This window comes from Euprymna scolopes, chromosome 4, assembly GCF_053919585.1.
Source record: "Euprymna scolopes isolate OS-2025 chromosome 4, ASM5391958v1, whole genome shotgun sequence".
Classification (NCBI taxonomy): domain Eukaryota; kingdom Metazoa; phylum Mollusca; class Cephalopoda; order Sepiida; family Sepiolidae; genus Euprymna; species Euprymna scolopes.
In genome coordinates, this window is record NC_136485.1 from 99,482,580 (window position 1) to 99,509,844 (window position 27,265).

At 34.6% G+C, this 27,265-nt stretch overlaps 1 protein-coding gene across 2 annotated transcripts in view; it reads right to left on the reverse strand.

The window, feature by feature from the left end:
* LOC145269149 (non-lysosomal glucosylceramidase-like) overlaps positions 1 to 27,265 on the reverse strand; it is a 238,349-nt gene that overhangs the window by 87,538 nt on the left and 123,546 nt on the right. For both annotated transcript variants that reach the window (XM_080124756.1, XM_080124759.1), the window contains exons 10-11: positions 20,052 to 20,156; positions 14,909 to 15,016 (exon numbers count right to left, since the gene is read on the reverse strand). In XM_080124756.1, the coding sequence (XP_079980882.1) occupies positions 14,909 to 15,016; positions 20,052 to 20,156 (213 nt within the window). The remainder of the gene's footprint in view (positions 1 to 14,908; positions 15,017 to 20,051; positions 20,157 to 27,265) is intronic.

Here is a 27,265-nt window from a genome sequence, read left to right on the forward strand (position 1 = left end):
TTATAGATATATATCTAGATCTACAGCATATTAGGAAGTCATCCACATATAGGGAGCAATCTACCCCAGGGTTAAGGTTTTTTACAATGTTGTTAATTCGGATACTGAACAGGGTCACTGACAGTATACTCCCTTGAGGTACTCCATTCTCTTGTTCCTTCAAGTCCGAGAGAGCTGTGCCAACCTTTATTCTGAACTGTCTATTTTTTAAAAAATTTTCAATAAAAATTGGCATTCTGCCTTTTAGTCCAAGCGCCTTCAGATCCCTTGTAACACCGTACTTCCACACAGTATCGTAGGCTTTTTCCATGTCAAAAAACACTGCTGTTAAATGTTCCTTCCTTACAAAGGCTTCTCTGATGAAGGTTTCAAGTCTGACTATGTGGTCTATTGAACTTCGGTTTTAACTGAATCCTGTTTGAAATTCTGTAATAAGATTCTCTGTTTCCAGGAACCAGATTAGTCTTTTGTTTATAATCCTTTCCATGGTTTTACAAATGCAGCTTGTTAGAGCTATTGGCCTGAAATTCAATGGATCTGAGACGTTACTTGATTGGGATTGGATCTTTGAGTTTTCAGATTTGGGGATTGGTATTATTGTGGCCTCTTTCCAGGTCTCAGGTACGTTTCCACTGGACCATATAATATTGAAAATTTCAAGTAGGTATTTCATTGAGGTTTCTGGAAGTTTTTGGAGGATTTCATATGAAATTTCATCAGGCCCTGTAGCTGTGTCATGGGATTTGGTTAGCGATTCTTTTAATTCAGGCAAGGTAAGAGGTTGGTTGTATTTTTCGGTATTTTGTGATTTAAATAGAATTTTCTTCTTCTCTTCCTTTTCTCTAATCTTTTTGAATTTTTCTGTTTGTCTGTCACATGATGAAATTTTTGATAAATTATCTGCCAGGTTATTGGAAATGTCTTTTTGATCGGTGTATATTTTGTTGTCTTTAGAGATGTGGAATATTGGTGTACTACTACACTTTCCTTCTATTTTCCTCATCATGTTCCAAACTGTTTTTGCCTTGGTATTCACATTAATTTTGGATATATAATTTCTCCATGTTGTTCTTTTGGATTCCTTTATGATTCGTCTGGCTTTTGCTCTGTTGTTTTTGAAGAAATCCAGATTTTCGCTTGTTGGGTACTTTTCGAATTTTCTCAAGGCAGCTTGTCGAGCTCTGATGGCTTTTCTGCATTCTTTTGTGAACCAAGGTTTGTTGTGATTGTTGGTTTTGGTTGTTTTCGGTATGGTACTATTTGCTATGTTTGTGAGTGTTTTAATGAAGTAGTTCAAATGGTCATCTTCATCTTTCTTTTCAATAATTAATTGGTTTTTGCACTGTTCCTGGAAGTCTTCCCAATCCGCTTTATGTAGGTTCCATTTGGGTGTTTTTTGTTCAGTACTAGTACTTAGACTTTCCAGGATGATTGGGAAATGATCACTCCCACAGGTGTCATTGTGTACTTTCCAATCATAGTCCATATATATATATATGGAAGGATCACATAAGGTAAGGTCAATGGCGGTGAAAGTACCTGTTGCAGGGTACATATAGGTGTAGTTTTGATTATTAAGGAGGCATAGATTATTTTTATTTATTATGTTTTCTATTTCTTTTCCTTTTTTATTTGTTTCTTTACTTCCCCATATTACATTGTGACTGTTGAGATCTCTTAGTAGAAAAAAGGGTTTAGGGAGTTGTTTTATTAATTGAGTTATCTCAGTTTCGTTGATTGTATCTTTTGGAGGGATGTAGATTGAGCAAAGTGTTATAGTTCTATGTAGAATCACTGAAACTGCAATTGCTTGCAAGTTTGTGTTTATATTTGTCTTTGAGGGACTTCATTCTTCACGAGTATTGATGTGCCTCCAGAAACTCTGTCCGTATCTTTATTCATGTAGTTGTAAGATGTGTAGTGTTTTATGTTGATGGTATTATTTTCTTTCAGAAAGGTCTCCTGCAGACAGACAAGTGCTGGACTCATATTTGTTATTAATAATGCGAGTTCATTTTGGTTTGCTTTTATCCCTCTGATATTCCATTGTAATATTTTGTTCATCATTTGGAATTGTGTTCAACTTCCATCGTCTCCAATCCCTCAAATCTATTTTCTGTCGGAGTCCCTATTTGGGATATAGATCGGGATCTTTCTTTTCCTGTTTTTGTTTTTTTTTCTGGGGGGATTTTTTATTCTTTTCTGGCTTGTGATGTGTTTGATGGTTGTTCGGTTGTTTTTGTAGAAATGGTTTGTGGTTTTGTTTCTTTTTGTGGTTCAGTAGTGTCTTTACTTAATATTATCCTTCGATTGGTTGCAGACATTGCACTATTCATTTTCCTCATTTCTTCTAATAGTTCTTTCATTTCCTTTCTTAGTTTGCTTAAGACATCAATTTTCTTGTCAGTTGTATCCGTTACATGTATATGACCATTTTGATTGTTGATTGGAGTAGTTTTTTTAGTTGCATCTGCATATGATTTAGTTTCAATGATTCCTGGTCACTGGGTACGATATATTCTTTATATGTTTTAGTTTGATCTCTTTTCCATATTTCACAATATCTAGAGCCAGCGCCATGATTTCCAAGGCAGTTGGCACACTTGAAATCTTTTCTGCAGTCAATGTGTGGGCCGCTTTCTCCACATCTTCCACACACTGGTAATCGTGTGCACCGATTTTGATGGTGTCCAAACTTCTGGCACTTGAAGCATTGGAGGGGGTTTGGAATATAAATTTTTACATTTATTTTCATATATCCAACTTTCACTTCTTTGGGTATGGTGAGGGAATCAAAAGTTAGTATATATGTGTTGGTATCGATTTTCTCACTGTTTTTTTTATTTGGACTCTACGAACATCTAACACATTCTGTTTCTGTAAGTTTGTCTTGATTTCCTCCAAGGGACAAAGTGCAAGTTTGTGGCTTTTCACAACTCCTTTGCAGGTATTTAGGGTTGGATGTCTGTAGCATTTGACTTTGATGTTTTCAAATAATTTTAGTTTCAATATTTCTTTAGTTTGTTCTTCGTTATGGGTTTCTATTAGTAGGCTGCCATTAAATTGTTTTTTAATAGACTTTGGTTTTAAAGTTTTAAGATTTCTTTCAATTTTAAAAGGTGATAGTTTGCTCAAAGGAGTTTCCTCTATTGATTCTATTACTACGAATGTTGAGTTCCTTGGTTTTATCGTCTCTTCCTCAGAGCTACTGATGTCAGAGACATCAGAGTGGGTTCTCTTTGGGTGGTTGGGTGGTTTTTGGGAGGAATAAGCCATATATTTTGTTTTCTTTTTTCGTCATCTTTGTTCCCCACCCACCTCGGAGTCCTATTTGGGAAGAGCCTGGGGGAAAACCCATTCGCCCAGCCTCCACAGGGATACAATGATGATATAACCGACTTTGGTGGTATCATAATGATTATCTGTTCTCTCTTGATATTGCTATGGGATCTGTAGCAATCCTGAGGGGTTTACAGCCTCGTCATCGATATTCACACCTAATCGATTGACCCTCAGCCACCGCTTTCCATCATATATTAGGGAGTAGGGTTATTTGTGGGAGAGGGGGGATGTGTTGTGTTAGTAGTGAGTTTTTGGAATGGGCAATATATGGTGGGGCTTGGTGTGACTGGCCGATTGGTCGGATCGGACCTCTCTGACCGCCCGTCTAGTCAAAGTAAGGGTCAAAGTAATGTGTTGCGGTGCCTAAACTTCTATGTATCCTGGTCTAGGTTCGCTTAATCACCAGGATCACGTCCTAAGACATTACGGGTAGCAACCCACGGCTAACTGGTTGCCCCATTGAGGAATTTTTACCCTCTGCAGGGAGGCAGTCAGTTTCTTCTCATGCCCTACCGACAGGGCAAAAAAAAAAAAAAAAATTTAATAGAATATATTTGTTTTCTTTTCCTTTTTTTTGTTGTTTCTTTTCCTTTTTAAAATCTGTTTCTATTTAACCCATAGTTGGGACCCTAACAGGTACTACCACTCCGGGTCAGGGTGGACCTGGGAGCAATGGCAATTAAGAGGTGGCTCCACACTCCCCAAAGCCCGTAAGCCGGACCTCACCATCGGATGTAGTTTAAGGTCATATCCAGGACCGGGAGTAAGGTAGGAAAAAATAAAATAAAAAGGGGGAGGGAGATAGACTGTTGTTTTTGTTTTTGGTTTTGCAGAACATAATTAAGTTTTACAAAAAAGATCAGAAAACAAAAAAATGTCAATGTAGGTCCATTTCGTCTCAGGAAGCCACAGGGCAGCCTGATCTGGTAGCACAAGAAAAACGATTTAGGAGAAAGATAAGAAAACAAGACAAATATTCAGGATTAAAGTCAAACCTAAGATAAGGAAAAAGAGAAAAAATAAAAAAGTAAACAATCTTAGTGTTTTTAGATTAGTAGGCTGCAAAAGTTATGAACAGAAAAGTTTCTTAGCTTTTGGGACACTAGAGTTCGACTTAGCTTGGAGTCGATAGCTTAAAGAAGAGGAATGCCAGCCGGTCAGTCTGCTTTTATGCCGATATTTAAAGGGTATGTTGGGTGGCTGTGGTCGGGGGGGGGGAGATCTTGGTGAGTTTTGTATTTTTATTTATTTCTTTAGTTGCTGAGTTGATTTGAAAAAAAAAATCAGATCTTGTGACAAAATCGATTATATTTTTGTGCTGAGTTGATTTGAAAAAAAAACCCCAAAAAATCAGATCTTGTGACAAAATTGCTAAGAACAATATTAAATATATCTTGGCAAAATCATCCCACGAAGCAGCAACTTTATGGCAATCTACCTGCCATATCTAATACCATCAGAGAAAGACGCCTACGATTTGCCGGTCATTGTCTGAGGAGCAAGCATGAATTGATGAGTGATGTATTGCTATGGACTCCACGACACGGACATGCAAGCAGAGGACGACCTAGATCCACGTACATCCAACAAATAGCAAACGATGCCAACTGTGAACCTGAAGATCTGAGGCAACTGATGGAAGACAGGAAACATTGGTCCAGGCAAGGAGCCCGTCATGATGATGATGCTGTTTGAGATAATATCAAGTGCTAGTTTTATGCTGTAAAGATCGAGATTTCTGTTGTTAGAGCCTTTTTTCAAGGTTTTATGTTAGATACTGCTGCGCAAGTTGTGTTTTCATTGTCCTTGCATCCATCTGTATATATGAGATGGTATTTGGGATATTGTAAGAGGATATTGTAGATTTCATTTTGATAGGTGCTTGGGTGGGTTTCTGTTTTGATAAATTGTTTTAAACTAAGATTTATATTTGATTTTTAATTAACCATGGCAGGACATTTAGAATTATATGGTTGTGTATGTTTGAAATGGGGATTTCAATTCCTTTAAGTGTAGATTCCATTCTTAGTCCAAATTGTATTATTGTTTTTTTATTTACTTTCAAATAGCTCTTTATATTTTGGGTTGAAAATGTTTTCATAAAATGCGTTAGATGGGGTGGATTTGATTTTTATGTAGTATTGTAGTGCTAGTTTTTCTCTTCATAATTGTGGTGGAGTTTCATTTGATTCTACGAACAAGCTATCAATTGGAGATGTCCTGAAAGCTCCTAAAATTTGTCTTAAGCTTTCATAGTGAATCGAATTTTTTTTTTTCAATACGACTTTCTGGCTGATCCATAGATAAAGCTGACATAGTCTAATTGAGATCTGATAAAGTATTATGAAGGGTTTGTTGACCAGCTCCCCACTTTGTGTGAGCGACTACTTGAAGGAGTTGGAGGGGTTTGTTGCTTTTAAGATAATTTATGTGGTGTATGAAATTTAATTTCTTATTGAATATAACTTCAAGAAATTTGTATTGGTTAACCACCGGTATGTTTCCTTCTGGTTTGAGGGCTGGATCATTATTCATTTTCCTTAAAGATCACAAATGAATGCACTGAGTTTTGGTTTTGGAGAAATTAAACCCATTGTTTATAGCCCAGTTATTTATTCTATTTAAATTTAATTGTAAGGTTCTTTCTATTGTTTGGATATGAGGGGATCTGTAGCTGATGTTAATTTTCTTATTATATTATTTATTTTTATTAATTGTAGGCATTAATTTTTTTATTATAATATTTATTTTTATTAATTGCAAGCGTTAATTTATTTTTATTATATTATTTATTTTTATTAATTGTAGGCTTTAATTTTTTTATTATATTATTTATTTTTATTAATTGTAGGCATTAATTTTTTATTATATTATTTATTTTTTATTAATTATAGGCATTAATTTTTTATTATATTATTTATTTTTATTAATTATAGGCATTAATTTTTTTATATTATTTATTTTTATTAATTGCAAGCGTTAATTTATTTTTATTATATTATTTATTTTTATTAATTGTAGGCATTAATTTTTTTATATTATTTATTTTTATTAATTGTAGGCATTAATTTTTTTATTATATTATTTATTTTTATTAATTGTAGGCTTTAATTTTTTTTATTATATTATTTATTTTTATTAATTGCAAGCGTTAATTTATTTTTATTATATTATTTATTTTTATTAATTGTAGGCATTAATTTTTTATTATATTATTTATTTTTATTAATTGTAGGCATTAATTTTTTTATTATATTATTTATTTTTATTAATTGTAGGCATTAATTTTTTATTATATTATTTATTTTTATTAATTGTAGGCATTAATTTTTTTATTATATTATGTATTTTTATTAATTGTAGGCATTAATTTTTTTTATTATATTATTTATTTTTATTAATTGTAGGCATTAATTTTTTTTATTATATTATTTATTTTTATTAATTGTAGGCATTAATTTTTTTTATTATATTATTTATTTTTATTAATTGTAGGCATTAATTTTTTTATTATATTATTTATTTTTATTAATTGTAGGCATTAATTTTTTTATTATATTATTTATTTTTATTAATTGTAGGCATTAATTTTTTTATTATATTATTTATTTTTATTAATTGTAGGCATTAATTTTTTTATTATATTATTTATTTTTATTAATTGTAGGCATTAATTTTTTTATTATATTATTTATTTTTATTAATTGCAAGCATTAATTTATTTTTTTTATATTATTTATTTTTATTAATTGCAAGCATTAATTTATTTTTATTATATTATTTATTTTTATTAATTGCAAGCATTAATTTATTTTTATTATATTATTTATTTTTATTAAAAATAGTGTTGTAGACAGGATACTTCCTTGTGGAATACCTTCTTTTAAATTTTGTTTATCTGATAAAGTTGTTCCCATTCAAACTTTGAAGCTTCTAATACATAAGAAATTTTTGATAAATAATGCAAGTCTTCCACATATGCCTAATTCTTAGAGATCTCTTAAAGTATCATATTTTCAAGTACCATATCATAAGCTTTTTTATGTTGAAAAATATTGCTGTTATATGTTATTTTTTTATGAAAGAAACTAATCGAGTTATTCGGTCTATTGTTCTGGTTTTTCCAATATCCTGCTTGAATATTTGTGATTTGATTATTTGTTTCAAGTAACCATATTAGTCTATTGTTGATTATATGCTCCATTGTTTTATGTAGGCAACTTGTTAAAGCAATGAGTCTATAGTTTTGTGGGTTAGATGCCTCTTTATCTGTTTTAGGTGTTGGGATAATTGTCATTTTTTTTCATGTTTTCAGAATAGGTTATTTGTGCATCAACTATTTAGGATGCTTAGAAGACATTCAATTGATTCTTCTGGTTATTACTTTAGAAATTCATTGTGGAGCTTATCAGGCCATACTGAGGAGTTATAAGATTTTTTTATTGAGTTGGTTAGCTTTATAAGAGTGATTGGTTTGTTGTATGCTTCGGAGTAGTTCATTTTTTCTGACTTTTGTTTAATTTTTTGACATTTTGGATTGATTTAATTTGAGTTTTCAGTAAATTGCTTTGTGTCTGCTATATGTTTTTATTCTGTTATTAATGTATTATTTACTAATAGATGTTTTATGAGATGTGTTTCTTTTTTCCAGACATACTTTTTAACATGTTCCATAATGATTTCTCATTTGAAGAGTAGTTTAATTCACTGATATAATTTTGCCAAGAGTTTCTTTTGGATTCATTGATAGCTTTTGAGTTAACGCTTTATGATATTTGAAGTTGATTAGTTTTTGTTTTGTAGGTACTGTTTGAAAATTTCTTCATTGCTTCTTGCATTGTCATTGCTTAAAGGGATGCATTTTTCCGCTATTGTAATTAGTTTGTTAGAGAAATCTTCAGCTATTTGAATATTTTCATTTAGGGTTAGGTGTTTAGAGCATACATTTTTTAATTTTCTATCTTTTAATCCCTTCTTCAAGAGGTTTTATACCCTCAATTATAATGGGGAAATGATCACTTCCAATTGTATATTCATAAACTCTCCAAGTGAAGTCAAGGAGAGCGTGTGTGTTGGGGGGGAGGGTCACATAATGTCAGGTCAATAGCTGAGTACGATTCAAAGGTTGGGTTCAGGTGGGTTTGGAATTTTGAATTGAGGAAACAGATTGTTGTTGTTTATGATTTTTTTTCCATAATTTGTGTGTTTTTTTTTTCCTCTCCATAATATATTGTGGCTGTTGAAGTCTCCTGTTAGAATTAGTGGCTTAGGAAGTTTTTCAATTAGTTTGTTTATTTCTTCTTTTATTTAATCCTGGAGTGGGATATAAAGTGAGCCAAAGTGCTGAAGTGTTGCTGATATTGCTACTGCTTGTAGGTTTGTGTTAATGCTGATTTTTCTTTGGAGGATGTTTTTTTTGTTCTTTTTAACTAATATAGATGTTCAACCTGAAGTTTTTTTGTCATGATTCATACATGAAATCATAACATTAAAGGTTTTTCTTATTGATTTTTTTTTTTTCGGCCTTAATAATTCCATTGGATTATCTTATGGTTTGCCATGAGGATTTTTCCTTTAGTTTGCTATTTTTTTTCTTTATTCAAGAGGTTAGTGTTTTTTTTTGCTTTACTGTTTCTGTTATTCTTTTTTATCCAGAGAGGTTAGTGTGTATTTTTACACTCCTCATTTTTTATGTGATATCTTTAGTTTGTTTTAGTGAAGTTTGATGACTTACATTATATTCTGTTGATGCATTTCTGTTTCTGTTTGTTTCTACAACCTCTATTTCTTCAGATTTGTTATTTGTATTTCTAGTTGGTGAGTTGGGTTGGTAGTATTTTTCAGTTTGTGATGTTTCGGCTATTTGTTTGATTATCTATTTCAATCTCTTCAGAAGTGTTTGTTTTGTTTTCTGTTGAGGATTCTCTTTTTTGCTAGGTTGTTTTGATCTTCTTTGGTGATGTTTTGAGTTCATAATTTGTAGATTTTATTGGTTAAAAACAAATCCATTGGAGAACAAAACTACCAAAATACCTAAGTAAATATTTTGGTAGTTTTGTTCTCAAATGGATTTGTCTTTTTTTTTGAGGAGCGATTTGAGATGAAATTAATGTTTTTTGGTTTCATTTTTTTTTCTTTTCAGTTTTCTGGAGGTATGTTGCTTTTAGTTTTTTTTTTGAAATTCATCCATTCATTTTGGTCTAAATGAATTAGCTTTTCTATTAATTCTATTAATGTATTTGTCTGTTTGGTGTAGACTATTTAGATTTGCTCTGCCACTAACATAGGATTGGTTCTTCAAATATCCTTTTTGCTTCTACGAATGGAATGTTTTTTTGTGTTTTATGGCTATTATTTCTTTTTCTTTCATCCAGCATTCACAGAATTTAGAGAAGGATGGGTGGTTTCCTTGGCAGTTTGCACATTTGATTTCTTGACATTCTTCCTCTCTATGATTTGTCTCTTTTGAACGACATTTTGCACAAGTGGTCACTCCTTGGCATATATTTCCATGATGTCAAACTTTTTGGCATCTGAAACATTTTAGAGCGACTGGGATGTAAATTTCCACAGGTTCTATCTGTATATTATATATATATATCTATATTGTATATTGTATCCAATTTTAATTTTTTGTTGGAATTCTTTCATTTGCTTTCTTTATAAAAATTCTTTTATATTCTATAACTCCTTGTTTTTTCATTTCATTTAGCACTTCTTCAGGTGTGGTGAGGGATAACTCTCTGCTTCTTACTATTCCTTTGGACTGATTGAGTTTATTATAAAGAGTAACTTTAACATTTATGTCATGGAATGTTTTTATTTTTTTAATTTTATTATTTTGTATTTTTGTTTCTATTTCAATTAGTAAATTTTTATTTTTCATTTTCTTTACATTTTTAGGTTTTATATACTTTGATAAAGTTTTTACTATTAAAAAAGGAGATAGTTTAGACATTTGTTTTCCTCCTAAAGATTCTATTACACAGAATCTAGGAAAGTCTGTGACTCTTTCTATTTCATTTTTTTGAATCAGATAGAGATCTTTTAGTTTTTTTTTTTGTGTTTATAGACATTAGTTTTTATTTGACATTTTCATTGTTTGTGCTCTCCACTCACCACGGAGCCTGGTATTGGGATCTGTCAGGAGGAAAACGCAATCGCCTTGATAGGTCAGAGTTACACAAAGCAGTAAACTCAACTATGTGAGCCTCTCAAAGTATCTGTCACAAATATTCGATACACACCCCAAAATCTATCTGGACAAATAAATTTGTTTTCAGCTTTGTTTGACTTTAATGATCTTCACATGCCTCCTAATGTCTATTTTTGTTAGGATCTTGTTCGTTTTCCTAGAAAGGAGATAAGTTTGGCTTATGTTTTTTTTTTATTCACAGTTGTATGTTGATCCTTGTACTCTGGGTAAATTTGTTAGGTAGAAGACGTTAGGGCTCGACCTGACCAACGGATTGATCAGATCGAGCCTCTTCGACTTGCCTGTCTAGCCTAGGTAAGGGTTGAAGTGGAGTATTGGTAAGTGGAGGTAATTGACCCTGACCTTCAATTCCATCAACCACCAGGATCCTGTCCCAATGCATCAAAGGTCGCCACCCACAGCAAACAGGTAGCCCCATTGAGGGACTTTTACCCTTTGCAGGCCGGGCAGTAACCATACAGGGTGTTAAGGGATATCTGAGTGCCCTTAAACATACAACAATGCGATTTCTTTTTGAACAGGCTCTTGCTTACTGGTACTTACTTTTCATATGAAAGTAGAAAAACAAATCTAGGACTTTTACACACATGACACAGGACTTTTAGCACAACTTTTACTAAAAGGACTCCTAAATGACTTATATAATCAGGCATTCTACCATTTTATTTTCTCCACTTCCTGCCCTTCAAAAATCAGGAAAAATTTGTAACCTCCTACCAAGAGGACTTTATCAACACCTCTGACATTGTCAGACATTTTGCCATTTTGTTTTCTCTCTTATCCCAAGAAACAAATCAAGAGAAATTTATTCAGGAGGACATTATGCATCAGGCATTGCAATATTTTTCTGACAAACAATACAAACATCTTTACGCAACTTTACATAAATATAAAACAGTGCCTTTTTGCAACAACAAATAACATTTTTAGCATAAAAATATATCTTAAATATTTCTCTTTTCCTACTAGCAAAACAAAAATAACTATTAATCAAAGCCATCAGACTCATCTCATGAAGCAAACTGCAGCATATAACATATATTGATCTCTTTTCATTTTGTCTCATTAATTTTCTTTTAAAGTGAAGCTGTTTCTTTCTCTCCCTTCACACAAATCATTCATTTACATTTCTTTTTTATATTTCTCATCACATGCATCATAGACACAATCACCAATTAAGTTAACTCCATTCCTAACCAATCGAATTCCAACCATTGATGTTTCCTTTAGTCTGCAATGCATTGATCCACTTTACAAATACTACCTTACACATCCTTCTCTACTTTCTATTTCTAAATACATTGGTCATTCTCTGCCTACTATTGTAGGATTGTTGTAGAATTAACTGCACATCCAATGTAAGCAACAGATTGAGCTGAACTGCTCGCTCAGCAGTTTGCTCAAAACTCCACCTTGAACTCTGCAAACCACAACTGCACTAGACAATTTGAACATCACCATTTCTTGTGGCCTGGCTATCATAAAAGCCTTGACATCTCCAAAGCATAGAAATCAGATCTTATTCTTACTATAGTTATAAAGATATATTGGCAACTGGTTGAAGATAGGAATATAATTAAGAAAGTTTTTCCCAATCATTCACCTTCTTAAGGAACAAAAGGATTGTGAAAACCATAACTCCATTAGTCAGATTCATAAATCCATTAATTCATCTGTTGTACTTGGCTGATTGTACTATCAATCAGCCAAGTATCCAACTAAGGTACACAGAGTCCTGTTGATCTTCTAAATACAGCATGTATGCAGAATGATTGATAGAGCAAGCAGTTGGTCATCATAGGCCATTGTGACACTTACGTCACCCGCGTGTCGTCTAGTGGTGGATGTTCCCCGATTGTTGGTCGTCGTGTCTTCTGATGAGAATGTCAGCGGACAGTACCTGAAAGAGACTCGTCGAGCGGTACTGCAAGCATGCCAAACAAATTAAAAAAAAGACAAGTCGACACTTGTTTTTGTTTTTTTTGTGATTCAAAATTCCTTGTTATTCATAAAAAGGTTACAATCGTCGTTTCGTATTTCACTATTAAGTTAGGGACTGGCCGTTTGTTAACTGCAAAGTTCTTTCGTTTTTGATAAAGACTAAATGGCTATGTCGGCAGGGTCAATCGATGAGGTGCTTTTTCGCTCGTTCGAGCTCAGGGGAGCAGATGTCACTCCATGTCTGTTGGTCTCTGTGTCTCAGTCTCTCAAAACTCGCTGCTTATATTGTGGGGACGGGAGCTAAATCTTCTTCTTTTTCTCTCATTTGGCCCTTTAGCCAATCAGGATGCCGGAACCGCTGTCACTCAAATCTTCACCAGGCAGCCTATGCCCAAAAAAAGGGTTTTTTTCTTTTTCTATTGGCAATCAAGTGGAATATCTCAGCCGGCGTGTGCCTAATAGAGTTTGACGGGCCATTAAAACCAGAATGGTCTCGTTCAATTAACTTTGAGGGATCATAAAAATGAACCAAATCCAATTCCACAAAGGCCACGCGTCTTTTCAGTAGAGGCCACCCACGCACCAGTCAACAATGGTCGCTTTGTAAATTGGAATTTCATTGGTACGCTTCCTTTCACTCCAGGCTGTCATGGTCAATTAGCGTTTACAGCTTTCTTGGCCAAAAGAAATATCCCTCGCATTCTGGCCCTATCTGCCTTTTTTCCTTTTTTATTTTTTTATTTTGTTTACAACTGTTTTTTTTTTCTATGCCTGTCGTCTGCCCCCCCCCCTCTTTTCTCGGTCGCCTGCTACCTATCTCAGTGTCTATCCTGTTGGGTGCATTTAGCTTGCAGTTTACTGCACCTCGAGCCTGTCTCACATTGTAACATGTGAACACAGGTTGACTTGCATAGCCTCTTTTCTGATAAAATGTAAAATACTTGAAAAACACAAAGGAAATAAAAAAAATCTTTGAAGTATTGAATTATACTTCACGATCGACACTGGTCTTCACAAAATAGGGTACTTTTGCATAATTTGAGCCAAATTCTCGTGAATTCTTGTGAATTCCCGTCAAGCATAGATCAGGCAAGACCGGCAATCATCGGTGTCAACCGAGCACCATAACAGATGCAGACTAATGAAAAAAAAAAAAAAAAAAACAAATTGGAAAAAAAAAATACAAATAATAAAAAACAACAAAAAAAAACCTACCTTGGAAAATGAAAATATGTTTATTTTATTTTAGTATTTAATTTTTTTTTTTCTTTTTGCGAAATATTTATCAATAGAAAGTTTGTTTTTTTCTCCAAGAAAAGATTTTTTTAACCATATAATTGTTAGGTGTAAGTACATTTTTTTTTTGTTTTTTTTGTAACCATATTTTTCTTTCTTGTTTTTTTTTTAATTTATTTTGAAGACATTTTGTTCAGTCAAGTTTTTTTTTTGGGGGGGGGGGGATTCCACAGAAATTTAAAAACATTTTTTCTTTTTCAAGAAAACTTGAGATTTTTTTTTTTTTTTTTAAGAGGTTGTAAATTGCCGACGGAAGAATTTTCTTGAGATGAGGATATTTCCTTAGGAATCTTTTACTTCGGTCGATTGTTGAACGGCCATCGATGGCAAAGATGGAGGAGATGGGGTAGAGGAAATATTTTTTAGGATTTCCATTTCGAACGCCCATAAATAAATGATTTTTACTATCATTAGAATCTCCAATTTGGATCACGCAAAAAAAAAAAAAACCCCGATCCTGTGCGCAAGGATATCGATTGTCTGCACTGCTCATTTGTACATCTCCAGGAGAAACCATCCTCTACACACAATCTTTTTTTAAGCAAACATTTGTGTTTACAATTGTTGCACCTCATTTTTCGAGACAGCAATTTCTTCTGACAATATGAGATTGTCTGCATCAATGTTTTTATTTCTTTTTCTAACATGCATAGATTTATTTCCTTGCCTGTCATTTTTCTGTTTGGCGAGTTTGAAAATTTATTTGTTCGTCAGCTTATTTTGGGGGGGGGGAGTTAGTCGCTTTCTTCCAATTCAAATGTCATCTGGTTCCATTTAGATAGCACTTTTTCATTGGCTAATCAAACTCCCAGAAATTGAATTACAAAAAAAAATAAAATAATAATAAATAAATAATAATAACTAATCAGAAAATAAAATGTCCCCCCCCCCGCTTAATATCACCTTAAAAATTACTAAAAACATAACAGAAAAAAAAATTAAATAAATAAAATATAAAGTCGAATTAGCATTTCAACATTTGAACAACGCTCGCCTGACACCAATGATTGCCGGTCTCGCCCGATTCATGCTTGACGGGAATTCACAAGAATTTGGGTCAAATTATGCAAGAGTACCCAAAATAGAAAAATAAAAGTAAAAAGGTTGACTTACCTGGATCACCAAGGTCATGGGGTACAGCATTGGCTAATTTGACAGGCCCCTTCCCTCCTCCCATCAAATATTCTACAAGAGTGCGATCTTCTTGATCAATAGCATTGGCTGCAATAAAATAGGAAAATATCAACATTACTTTCATTCTGGTTGTCGGTTGTTTTGTTTTATGGCATATCAACCCTTTTTGGGTTATTTCGTGCCAAATGCAGTTTTTTGGAAAAAAGATTTTATGCTTCAAGTTGTTTCTGTGTTCAAATAGTTATTCATAGTATTTGGCTTCGTTGCCCTGCTCAACGGCACATCAACCCTTTTTGGGTTGTTTAATGCCAAAGGCAGACATTTTTGAAAAATGTTTTCATGCTTTAAGTTGTTTTTTTTTTGGGGGGGGGGGGATTCTGTTCCTGAACTTTTAATTTTTTCTGATTTGTGTTTTCCTTTTGTTTCATATAGACTAGTTTGGGAGATTTAATCAATTACAATCATGTTTTCAGTGCTGCTTGTATTTTGGATTGATGTCGATTGTGGTTGCTTTTTCTTTTTTGTTTTGTACTTTTTATTACATTCCTTCTCTTCTGTTTTCTTTTCTTTTTTGGTATTCTTGGAATTTGGATAAATCTTGGTGGAATTCTTATTCTTCAGTTTCAAGTTGTATAATGGGTATGAAATTAATATTTTTCCTTGTTTGTTCTGAGTGTTTATATGTTCCAATGTTCTTGGTATGGTTCATTTTAATTTCTGTAAAAAATTTTGACCGATCTTTGGGTTTAAGTTTTATTATTTTATTAATTGATTCTTTCTATTTTGTTTCATAGTCATTTGGAATTTGGGGAGGGGTGGGGGTGAACAACATCAGCATAGGTTTATCTTCCCCATATAACCTACAATTTTTGGGGGCTTCTGGAAAAAGAGTTATTTTTCCTATATTTCACCTCCATGACCTCTTTTTCTTTTTTCCATATATTACACTCTCTAGAATATGTTTGGCAATTCGCACAGTTGAATTGTTTAGTAGTCTTTTATCTTATGTTTAAGTTTTTTCTCCCTACATCTCCCACATGTTGGGCTTCCTCTACATGCATCTTGACTGTGCCCAAATTTTGAACATTTGAAGCATCTTAGTGGAAGGGAAATATATTGTTCCACTCTTTCCACTATATATCCAATCTTTAATTCTTTGGGTATTATTGAGTTTTTGAAAGTGTGTTCATATATGTTCTTGTTCTAATCTGTTTGCCTTCTTTTTTAATTGTGACTCTTTTTGCTTCAATAACTCTGGTCTTTTAATGTGGTGTTTATCTCTTCTATTGAACATAGGATTAATCCTTGGTTCCTTATCATTGGTCGAACAGAACATGACTGATTTCTGCAAGAGAAAATGGAGAAACAACAACATTAATGTGCGGTGCATTCCATTCAGGAAGTTACTTTTCAGATAACCCGATCTGGTAATACCAGATTCACTTTCAATAAATGAGTAATACTTAAACTTAACTATAGAATTTGAGATTCTGTAATTATTATAGATTCAAAAAATGAGTGCAAATTTCCGATACAGTTGAATGTGATTTGATTCAAGTAAAAATTTACTTAAGATTTAGGATAGAGTATTTGGTATGAATTTGATACTTTTTGTAAAGGAAAGAAAAATTATCATAACTTGGTAAATGATGTATTTTTAAAATTCAAAGTAATCTCTTAGAGTATTTCTACTGAATACAGCTCACTAGAAGTCGCTCTGAGCTTCCACAATGATTTCCAGGCAGAATCTGAATCTAGAGCATGCAGACTTCACAGTATCCTTTAAGAGACATCTGAACACCAGTTTAATCCTGGCTATTAACTCGTCCTTGTTGTACAAGTATTACAGTTGCAACCAGGTGGATCGGGTGGTGATTGGCAACTCATGAAGTCATCAGATCACTACTTTTGAATTTTCTTGCTACCACCTATGTCACCCTGCACTTGACCACAGTGGACAGTCATGCGAATTGAGTCTGAGTCACTTTTCAATCTGTTTAAGCGAACTTGGCAGTCATGACATGTAAGACTTCTTATGATGAGAATTTGGGTCAAATTATGCAAGAGTACCCAAAATATAAAAATAAAAGTAATCTATAAATATAAAAGCGAAAATGTATGTATGTATGTATGTATGTATGTGTGTTCGCTTTTTCTGTGTGTCAACAAAAGGCTTCTTTCAGAGAAGCGATCGCTCGCTTAACAACTTTTTAAAACATTTTATATCACATACAAATCGTAATATCTCACAGTTAACAACGAAGCTCGCTTGTCTATTTAATTTGCTCGATTTCAGGAAGATAAATATTCAATATTTGTCGCTCGCCGTATGTGGGTTAGTCTTTTTCCTATAACATCTTGGGGGTGGGGAAAAAAAAGCGTTCCGCAGTAAATGAATACAATCCCGCAGTCAAAACTTGACCTCATTTAAAATGAGCACCTGTTAAATCCAACTAATTAAATAAATTCAAACGTGTTTCCGCTAGCATCTCGCAGTGGGGCAATGGTTAACGTCACATGTTTTTTTTTTTTCATACTTTAATTTACAACTTTGCCTCAACGGTTCGATCCTCATACTTACTTTTTTTTTAACCCCCCCCAAGCACCCGGGCAACGTCGGGTACCCCTAGCTAGTCTATATATATAAAAGGCAAAATGTGTGTGTGTATGTATGTTCGCTTTTTGTATATGTCCGTGAAAGGCTTTTTTCCAAGAAGCGATCGGTCGGCTCACTCCTTCTTAAAGCATTTTATATCACGTCTAAATGATAATATCTACGAATGATAATATCTAAGAGTTACAAACAGGGGTCGCGTGTGTATTTAATTTGCTTGACTTTTACCAGCTCGCCGCTTCGAAAAGCGAATGATCTGGCTTGCAGTGCAAAATTAGGTCAGACACCATGCCACTTCATCGCACCTGTTTATTTCGCTTCATAAACATTCACTTAACGCCCTTATCAGATCCTTTCCCTCATGGCCAATACGGTTAGGTGTCTGGCTGTTTTTCCCTTTCGTTTCCATCTTCGTGTCAAGGCTTTGGGGTTCAGTCTTACTTTCCTACTAAAACTTTTTATTTTCTTTTACACTCCAAACACCTGGGCACCCCAAGACAAAAAAAGATTTGAGTTGTTTTCACTTCATGCATTCACATTCTGTGTTTTCATATTTATTTTAAAAAGCAAACCAAATCGCACACACTTTACCAATTTTTTTCTTGTAAAAATTTTTTTAAATTAAAATTTTAAGCAAAACTATTCTGTGTGGTTCGATTTTTTCATATTTATTTTAAGAAAGATATTAAAAATATCGCAGAAATTGTGTTCATGTATACTTCTCACCTCATGATAATAGTGTTACGTAAAAGGCCATTTTTGTATAAATGAAAAAATACAAACAGCGCAGAATAGTGTTAATGGAAAAAGTTTTTAGTATTATCAATTTGCTTAAAGATTCAATGTATGAGTCCAAGTAATTGAAAGTTAAAACAACCAGTGTCAACCTGAATCTGTCCTTTGCATACGTGCTTGTTTTGGGGTACCCTTTAATTCTCAAACGAATCGTACATAAAAACACATGTCTGTTGCACTTTACAACCATTAAATACTTCAAAAGATTCTGAAATGAACAAATATAAAAAATGATCAGATTTATCTCAAGCAGTTCAAAATACACTTGTGGCAATAAACTACATAGAACAATGATACTAAAGACAATAATGAAAATAGAAGAAATAAGTTGGTTGACTCCATCGTATAACCAGATGCTAAAAATATTAAACCTGGTAAGAAATGTCTAAATCTTATTGATAAATATTTTTCCATAATCAATTTCTTATATATCATATTAAAAACCATTACTTAAAAAGAACATTACATGGCAAATAATATCTACACCAGTTTTTATTTCCACTCGCTCGCTCTCTTGCTTTTTATATCTGTTTTTATACCCCCCCCCCAAAAAAAAAGAAAATTTCATGGTGAACAATATCTACACCAGTTTTTATTTTCTCTCTCTATATATATTCTTCCCAACTCTCACTCTTTCATTCGATCTCTCCCTCATAGTTGAAACCTATGCAAACAAGATAAGTACGATGAGTGAAATCTAGCCAATCGTAGGAAAATATGTAAGTAATTTAAATCACCTACATTAAAAGTAAATGTAAAAAAAAATATAAAAAAGATAATAAAAAATGCCCAATTATAAAACATAAAAGAAAACAAAAAGTAGCATAGTGTAAGATTTGTTAAGCTGCTCCGAAATTTAAAAATAAACAATGGTACAATTTTTTTTTTTCAGGGTTTGTATTTGGGGGGTGGGGGGCATTTTGTAAATGTGTGCATAGGTAAGTCTAAGGTTATCAGTACTTAATTTTCTGTTTATGAGTGGTTACTATGTTCGTGTTTGGTTTATCTTTTTTTAAATAATTGTCTCTTGTAGAGAGTGCTGCCATATTTGAAAAGTTCTGGCGCATTTGTTTATGTATTAAGTGGTAGATTCTGGAATAATTGAATTGTCAACTCTCAGCCAATGAGAATGGGTGGCATTTGAGATGGGAGAATTTATTATTTTTGAATTGTGAAATGGAAAGATTATGCTGTGTCTATGAGTTTATAATTCCGTTATGAAGAGCACAAGCACAATATCTGTAGAATGTGCATATTTCCTCCCAGTTTTGGGGTGGTAGGAGGACTTAATATTTAGGGGGGGAAATTAGAACTAATTCCTCTGAAGATGTTGCAATTGTGATGATGTTGCTCCTAGGATGAAATGTAAGATTTTACTATAACGACTAAATATATCTAAAATGGCATTCTAAATTTACATAAGATAGTGTCTAGATATAATAAATTTGTATGTGGCATCTGTTGTTGCAAACCTACAGCACTTTGTTCTGGAGGGGAATTTCTGCAATCAAAATATTATATATGGAGATAAAAACATGGTTTGGTGTTATGAAACTTTTTCCTAGGCATTACCACCTATTTTCTTTTTGGGGGGGAGGGAAATTCTACCAGGCATTATCATTTCTTTGAAAGTGGATAATGTAGCAGCTGTTATATTGTTATCAGATCCCACTCCCCTTAAAGAGAAAAAAAAAGAAATGATGATTTACTTGCCTATATCATACTGTAGACTAAGTTGCAATTTTGGCCAAAGCATCACTAATGCAAATGAAGCATAGTGATGTACATCATATGTATTATACATTCGGTATTCATGACCTGAAAATAGACAACAACAACATTGATTCATAAATAGTATTTAAAAAATTTTTAAGTAGAAATGGGAAAGAGAGTAGAATTAATGATCAACTGGAAAGATTGAAATGAAAACTTCATTTTACTGTCTATAAATTCAAATGCTATTTGTTAAAATACTATGGCATTGGATGATCTTATTCATAGCTACACATTAGGATAATCAACCAATGAAAAGCCTCGGACCTCATTATAAAAATATTGAATTTTGGATTCCAGTCAGTTCGCTATAGGTCTCTGTCTTGACAAGACTGAAGCACTGCTGATCCGCACTACATTGATTCTTTGCTGATCTAATGCTGCCATCTTTGTTCTAGAGAATTACTCAACACTCGAAATCGTGACTGCATTGATTCTTCACCGATTTGATTTACTACCGCCATCTTTGTTCAACATATTGCCACAACACTTAACAGTATTGACATAGCTTTACCTCAAACAAAGATTCAGGAAAGAATGGTGGTGCCACATCTGATACAGGCATGTTGATGCTTGATAAGACCAGAATGGAACCATCTACCACAACTTTTATAAATGAAAGTCACAATTGAATACATGCATTTCGTCTTCATTCACCAATTATTACACTAATACTGATTAAACTCTTCCTTTCAATTAAGTATTTCCACAAAAAAAAAGGTAACAAAATATTTCACCCTCCATCGATTTACTTCACACATGCAACTTATTGACACCAAGTTCATTCCTTAATCAGTATCATCTATATATATAAATCACCATGTAATGTTTTATTTTTTTCTTCATACACTTCACTAAATTTTTTCTGTAAATAATAATCTCTTCTATAATTTTGCTAATATTCTACCTGGCATCCGCAATGTATTTGCAAAATAAACAAACACCTCACATCATATTCAAAATGGTATCATAGTCTGAATCCTAAGCTATTCAAAAGTAACTTTTTCATACAAATTTTCTTTATATTCGGTAAAAAGAAACATTTTGTTAAAACTAAGTCAACAATTCTCAAGTTAATTTTAGTAAAAAGAAAAATCCTCCGAAGATCATGATCATTTATTTTGTTTTTTTAAAGTAATCTTTGTGAAACTTTTTATTTTGACCAAATTTTATTCCAAACGACTTCAAATAAAGAAGAGAGCATTATTAGAAAAATGATTTAAGATAAACACTGACTTTTCAAACACAAAAATGAAGTCATTTGATCAGTAAAGATGTTGATTAATCTGATGTTGCTAAGGTAAACAATTTCTATTTTATTCATTTTAAAATGGATTATTCCAAAATTAAATTATGTTGCCTGTCAAGTAAAACAGCACAAGTTTAGGCTGATTACTTTATTTTATACTATTGTCATGGTTTTATGTTTACTGCTCCTTTGTTTACAATTAGAACGAAACAAACACAAATATACTGTTGGCTGAAACTCAACACTTCCAAAAATGTGCCATGACTACGCATGCTAAAAATAGCAATGACCATTTTCAAACAACAAAGAGAAAAACACAAAAACTTCATCTTTCACAAACTAAACAAAAAAGAAAACATTATTATTCTGACCCTAGATTAAAGTACAGTTAATAAACACTGATAACACTTTTAACTAAGTAATATGGTGTGAAATTATAGTCATTTTCTATTTACCAACACCATCACTGGCTGTGGAGCCTGTAGCATGGTTAGCTCCTCATAAAGCTAGTGGTTTTCACAGTAAATCTTCAGTTCAGTTCGGGAGCTAGAAGCACTTCCATTTTGACTTGACTCTAGTCAAGTCGGCGCTCCCAGTTGCCATGGGTCGAGGCATGGCAGAATTTACTGCTGCCTGCCTCCTGCGGCTTGTTAGACTGGCACTCCTGAACCTCCTTCAAATCTGACTCACTTCTAAGAACTCCAACTTACTCCTGCAGCACCTCCAGCTAACTCCACTGACTTTTCAACTCACTCCTGCAGCTTGCAGCGACTCCAGCTCTCTCCTGTAGCCCACAAACATCTGGCCATCTGCTCCAGTGCCCACTGATGTCCAACTACCTGTCCCTACCTAATGGACCCAAGATTGTCTTTAACTGATCATCGTTTGTCATCCTTCTTTGCTATTGCTATTACTGTGGTCGATCAACAGGAAAAAAAATATTGTCTTTAACTATCTGCGTTTGTCATCCTTCTTTGCTATTGCTATTACTGTGGTCGATCAACAGGAAAAAATCACTGCTCACACAAATTCTCCCAATTGATTTTGCCGCTTCTCAAACATCAAATGATTTCTCCCTCCTCTCCCACCGACAAGTGACATGTTTTTATAAGACACGCGCACGTGATCTCACAAAACTTCGTTCACTACAAAACATCATGGCCGCCATGATGGACTCTTTCTTCCTTTCTTTCTCGACGCACGCGACTCACAGGACAGACATTCACGAGGCCCTTTGTATGGTAAGTCATTTCCCCCCTTTCCATTGTTTTGACGGTTCGATGATTCTGTTCAATGATTCCATTTCCACTAGGTATATGGGCGCATCAAAACCTCAGATGTACACCCCAGCAGTAAGTAAACTTTCTAAACTGCTCACTGGTAAATACAGCACCATTGTCAAACAATATCTCTGTTGGAGGTCCACGTTCAAGGAAAATATTGTTTAGTTGACAGACTATAGTGACTGTATCTTGACACAGCATACACCATATGGCAAACCTTGATGGACCGCAATCAATGAGAGTCAGGAAATCCTCGCCATTGTAGTGAGTAATGTCTATCACTAGCCGGCTCCAGTGGCTCCTAACTTCCAACTTCCCCTTTTCCCAGCAAACAGGTGCCGGTTCAATGGACTGGCATTCCACGCAGTTTTTGACCACTTCCATGACGTCTGCTCTTTGCACTCCTGGTTCAACAAACTTAGCAAAATATAGAGGCCGCTTGACTCCAAGATGCCCGCTTTGTTGGTGGATTTCCTTAATCCGATTAGATTGATCAGGGATCATAAATGCGGCACAGGGAGGTTGCGTAGGTTCAACAGTTCTTTTTATGGCATAAAGCCATCTTTGAGGTACCCTTGTTAAACAATCTGCCTTGTTTATGTTGGATCTGACCAGGGATACCTCCATTGATAGTGCAGATTCGTTCACCAGGCTCATGATCGTGTCGAGCCGCCGATGGATGAGCATCTTGCTCATTGCTTTGGTTCATACTCTAGCCCGTCCGGTAAGAGTGTCTGATATCCACTTATGGACGCAAGCAGAATCTATGAATAGTCGCAGAGTGGTTGTCTTCCAAAGGATTGCCAAGTTCATTCCCTTGATCACTGCATCGAGTTCTGCCAGGTTTATGTGTTGGAAGTCCTTTTCTGGGCATAACCAGCAAGCATCTTCCACTACAGCTCCATCATGGACTAACGACACACCAATGGCAAGAGAGCTTGCGTCAACCCACACACTACGATCCTGTCTGTCAACATACCATTTACCCCGTGCTGGATCTTCTTTGTGCACTCTGGTGAGGACTTCTCTGACCATTATATTGAGAGGGGCGTCATAAATTTTGTCATCCCATCCGGTGGTGACGTCAGAGGCTCTCTGTTTGATGAATGCAACTGCAATATGAAGCCCGCCACCCACAGGAAGGTGTCCAACCAACTTCCCGCACAATGAAAATACGTTTTGTCGCGTGAAAACACAGGGCATACCTGGGATTTCATTGCCTGGTTTCCAACACAGGACATTATCTTCTTCCCAGACCTGCAAACCGAGCACTCTTGCACCGTCCTGTAGCCTTTCTGATGCTGAGAAGGCCAAATTTATGAAGATGTTCTTTTACGCGCGTCGCAGAAACAATTTCTCCATACGCATCGTCAATATATGCAGATGTTGCCCGCTGAATACGCTCATCCTTAGTCAATATAGCGTCAACAATCCTTTGTATAATTGATGGCGCCACATTAAGTCCAAATTGCATGTGGATTAAGCAATACCTTTCTCCCTTGATGAGCACCATTTGATAGGACCATAGTGACTGATGTACATGCACTTGAAGGTATGCTTTATGAAGATCCAGCACAGATACATTAGATCCTGCTTGCCGCCATTCCCTCAACTCCTCAGTACATACATCAGCACGAGCTGTAAAAGGAATTACATGTTCGTTTAGTTCCCGATAGTCGAGTACCATCCTCATCTTTTGTTTATTATGCTGGATAACCACCATTAACGGGATCAGACACTTTGAGGCCCAATTCCTTCTCTGGATAGGGAACGAGCCATCCATTTTTTTATCCAAGTTTGTAGTTCGTTATCGTATTCTCCACAAGCTCCAGGGGGAATTTTATATCCCGGAACTCTATTGTACAACTTCCCGGGTGGCTGCTCGTCCGACCATTTCCAGGAAATTGTCCAGGACCTCGTACGCTGGTCAAATTCCACATGAAAGTCAGGCTGTTCCAGTTTCATGGATGCACCCAGAGCAAGGCAGGCGTTAGAGAAATGTGCCCTACCCTCACCATCAATACGGACACCACCCAATTCCTTGATAACGTCCATTCCTAACAGCAGGTCATAACCAAGAAGGTCCCCACTCACAACCAGGGCTCGTACGGTTATTGTAGACCCATCACCGACATGTGTACGAATGACACTAACTCCACAAGACGCTAGTGTACCCCCACCGACTGTCAGTACTGAAATCCTCTTGTCCCATGCGTCACAGCATGCCTTGCACACAAGAGTCTGCGTGCACCCTGTGTCTACGAGCGCAAAGCATTCACGCGCACTCTCACTGAGGGTAGCGCCCTATTTGTTAATGATCTGGGGAGAATACTGGCGCTATAATTTACTTCCCTTGTCCGTTTCCCGAACAACTCCTTGCTACGTGACCTAGCTTGCTGCACCGGAAGCAACGCATGCGTCTTGGTGTTTTCTGAGCAGATGTGTCCTTTACACTGCTTCGGCTTCAGCAGTCCCTAGAAAAGTCGTTTGGCCCGCCACATTTATAACATATTACGTCATCTTCTAATGGAGTAGATGCTTCTGCAGCTGCTAACATCAGCTTCGCATCTTCTTTTAAAATATTGCGGGCTCTAGCCAACAATTCCTGAAACCCAATCTCGCTGAGCCTTGATGATGCTCGTAGCAGTCGGCTGGTGTCGTCCGGGAGTCTTGTGAGAAAGACACAACTTAATATGCGTTCAGTCACTCCACCAAACGGCACAGCTAATCTCTTTAAATCCGTTAGGTAGACATCCACCGTCTCATCCAACCCAAGCCGCCGTTCGGTGAACTGCCTCCAGGCAATAAAAAGGTCTGTAGCAAAAGCCCAGTACCTCCTTAACCTCCTCCAGAGTTGGTTCATCCCCAAGCTGTTGATAAACGGAACATGCCCACTTGGTCAGCCTCAATGGGATGACAAGCGTGGGATCCTTTATTTTGCAAAGCCGACAGACAAGCTCAGCTTTTTCCCACCACTCAACTACCGATGGTCCGGCGGAGGAGCCGTCAAACTCTGGTATCAATTTCAGATCAAACTTGTACATTGCAAAAAAATGAGCCGAAATAGCTCGTGGTCGATCAACAGGCAAAAATCACTGCTTACACAAATTCTCCCAACTGATTTTGCCGCGTCTCAAATGTCAAATAATTTCTCCCTCATCTCCCACCGACAAGTGACATGTTTTTATAAGGCACATGTACGTGATCTCGTGAGACTTCATTCACTACAAAACATCACGGCCGCCATGATGGACTCTTTCTTTCTCAACACGCGCGATTCACAGGACGGACAAACAGACACAAGGACGTTTGTACGGTATGCCATTTTTCCCCCAATTACCTCTTGGCCTTGTGTCGACTTTATTAGTTGTATGGTCGATTGGCACCTTTAGTGCCTCTGCAATAGTATATCAATTATAGAATTAATGAAAATTTATTAGACTATGATATTTCAGAGTGAAGTTAACATCCTTTTTTCCTAACTTAGTTTTTTATATAGTTTGATACTTCCATTACGGAAGTGATACTGATCTCCACTCTAACTTTCATTATAAACAAATGTATGCAATGGTAAATTAATCTAGATTACATGTAAATAAAAAATATTTAATTCTCTTCTCTACAGTGATTTTTTAACTCTTAATATAGATGACCACATTCAGTGGGATGATTTTTAAAGTCCTCTTAAAACTTGGTCCATTTTATTATTATAAGAAAACATTACCATGTACTATATGTTTAACTGAATGCTAGGAACTCATTTGCTATCCTGAGTACAGTTTTTCATATTTCACAAGTTATCGGATGTCAAAGAAAGTCTGATTAAAAGTATTCCTATAAATTATAGGTAACACATCACATTTTTTCACAATATTAAACTTAAAAAATCTTTCACTTTTTGTAAAGAAAATATGAACATAAAATGTTTTCTCTTATTTAAAACTTCAGCTTGCTTTTTATACTTTTCTAAATAAATTTCATATTTTTCTTATTTAAAACTTAAATTTAAAAATAAATATAAGTACAAAATATTGCTGTACTTGTTCTGATACTTACTTAATATTTTCTTTCAGTTAAAGAGAAAAGATTAAGTATAGTAAGTATAAATTAAAGAGAAAGTCCTTCTAAACTGCAGCAATTTTATTTTTGTCCCAATTCAAAGCATTCATTTTTGGGGATATGCATTTTACTCAAATTAAAATCTAGATACCTATTCCTAAAACGTATATTGATTATTAAATAGATAAAACAAAATCGAATCTTTTTTTCAAGGACGAATTTAAAAAATATATCATTAATTAAATATACTACTCATTTTCTAATGAACAATAAAAACTTTCAACCACAAAAAAATTATATATTCAAGTAAATATATAATTTTTGTAAAATGTTTGTAGTTGATATTTAATGAGGGTAAAAGAAGCTTAATCTGTCTCATTTGTACTGTTTAGCAGTATCTACAACTGTACTAACTATATCGTTTTGTTTTTTTAATAAAATAGAACCAGTCAGTGTCTGAAGTAGGGGGTTGGTATCAAAATATGAATCTTTTTCTTTTTGCATAAGTTGAACAACTCTTTTGTTTTTATTTTCTAACAGAATTCAGTTTCAGCTGCTTCTCA